General features: G+C 42.0%; 1 protein-coding gene across 1 annotated transcript; it reads left to right on the forward strand.

Moving 5' to 3' along the window:
• The first annotated feature begins 353 nt into the window (after window positions 1-353).
• LOC125101659 (profilin-1-like) lies at window positions 354-978 on the forward strand. Its single transcript, XM_047732016.1, has one exon. It carries the CDS (start codon window positions 354-356, stop codon window positions 741-743), a length of 390 nt encoding a protein of 129 aa, XP_047587972.1. The 3' UTR covers window positions 744-978.
• Window positions 979-2,010: the final 1,032 nt, after the last annotated feature.

The following is a 2,010-nucleotide window of genomic DNA, read 5'->3' on the forward strand; positions in this document are numbered from 1 at the left end:
AAAGATACAGATGTAGTGAAAAGAAGGGCCATCTGTACCCCAATGTTTATAGCAGCAATGGCCATGGTCGCCAAATTGTGGAAAGAACCAAGATGCTCTTCAGCGAACGAATAGATAAGGAAGATGTGGTCCATATACACTATGGAGTATTATGCCTCCATCAGAAAGGATGAATACCTTTTGTAGCAACATGGACAGGATTGGAAGAGATTATGCTGAGTGAAATAAGTCAAGCAGAGAGAGTCAATTATCATATGGTTTCACTTATTTGTGGAGCATAACAAATAGCATGGAGGACAAGGGGAGATGGAGAGGAGAAGGGAGTTGAGGGAAATTGGAAGGGGAGGTGAACCATGAGAGACCGGACCTGTCAGGACGCGGCCATCATGGGCTCTAAGGACTCGCCCTCCGTCTGCGCCGCCATCCCCGGAAAGACCTTCGTCAACATCAAACCAGCTGAGGTTGGTGTCCTGGTTGGCAAAGACCGGTCAAGTTTTTTCATGAGTGGGCTGACACTTGGGGACCAGAAATGTTCTGTTATCCAGGACTCACTGCTGCAGGATGGGGAGTTCACCATGGACTTTTGTACCAAGAGCACCGGTGGAGCCCCCACTTTCAACATCACTGTCACCATGACTGCCAAGATGCTAGTCCTGCTGATGGGCAAAGAAGGTGTCCACGGTGGTATGATCAACAAGAAATGTTATGAAATGGCCTCCTACCTGCGGCATTCCCAGTACTGACCTCGTCCTTCCCTGCCCCCCACCACTCCCCACGGCTTTTGCACCCCTCTCCTTCCCAGACACACACATACACCATTTTTATTTTTTGGGCCATAACCCCACACCCCTTATTGCTGCCAAAACCACATGGGCTGGGGGCTGGGGCTGGATGGACAGACACCTCCCCTTACCCAAAGCCCTCCTGTGTGTGGTTGGAAAACTTTTTTTTTTGTTTTTTGGGGTTTTTTTTCTGAATTAAAAAAGATTCTACTAAAAAAAAAAAAAGAAAGAAATGTGAACATTTTTGGTGTATTTATGGGAAGTGTGTGTGTGTGTATGTGTATGTGTGCTGCTGTAGATATGTACATGAGAATGTGTAAGTACATGCATTTGTGTGTATGAGAGAGACAATAAAAATATGGACTCTAGGAATAACTTCTCTTTGTGTCACATACCATTCAGTCTTCTTTTTCTTGTTCTTTAGTAGGTTTCTCTTTGAAGGTCAAGTCTAGCCCCATTCTGATCTCATGTGTTCCTGATGGAGTTGACCTTATCCCAAACAATCAGAACATTTCATATATTGATTTGATAGGGATAGAAAGATTACTCATGTGCTTCTTTACTAACAAAATTACATGAGACCTTTGCTGGAGGTTCTGGAAAAGAGACCCCCACTCTCTGTTCACTAAATTTCAGCCTAAAAGAACAATAGCAACAAAAGCTACACAATTCATTTTGTGACTCCTGAGGCTAAAAAGAGTACTCAAACTGAATAGTGGAAGAGAGGGAGAGAGAGAAACCACTTCCCAGTGACATCAGTTAAGCCCTGGATGAAGTCAGCTGAAGTGTAATAACCTTGGGTTCTTCAGTCACTTGAGCCAATAAATCCATTTCAGTCTTAAAAGACAGTTCAGTTAAAGTTTTGTCATATGCAACATATTTACTCCCTGATGAAAACAGTGAAGATTTTTCTGCTCAAGGCACATAAAAATAAATACATGAATACATACATAAACAAATAAATAAATAAAACCAGTCAGCACTCTTCCCCTTACAGAATCCAATCTAATTTGTACTCCTCATTAATTAGGACACTCAAAATCATATTTTCCACTGTTCTAAACTCTGTGAGTTATTTCCAATTTTCCAATTGACCTGATTATATCAGGTACAGTCATTATTAGAATGAGTTATCCACTCAGTAAGTGCTGAGGAGCTCTTACAGCCAAAAGGATGTTTGAAGTCTGGTCTAAAGCCAAAAAATCTACTCTAAAGAAGCTTTCTCAAT

Source organism: Lutra lutra, chromosome 6, assembly GCF_902655055.1.
Source record: "Lutra lutra chromosome 6, mLutLut1.2, whole genome shotgun sequence".
NCBI lineage: Eukaryota > Metazoa > Chordata > Mammalia > Carnivora > Mustelidae > Lutra > Lutra lutra.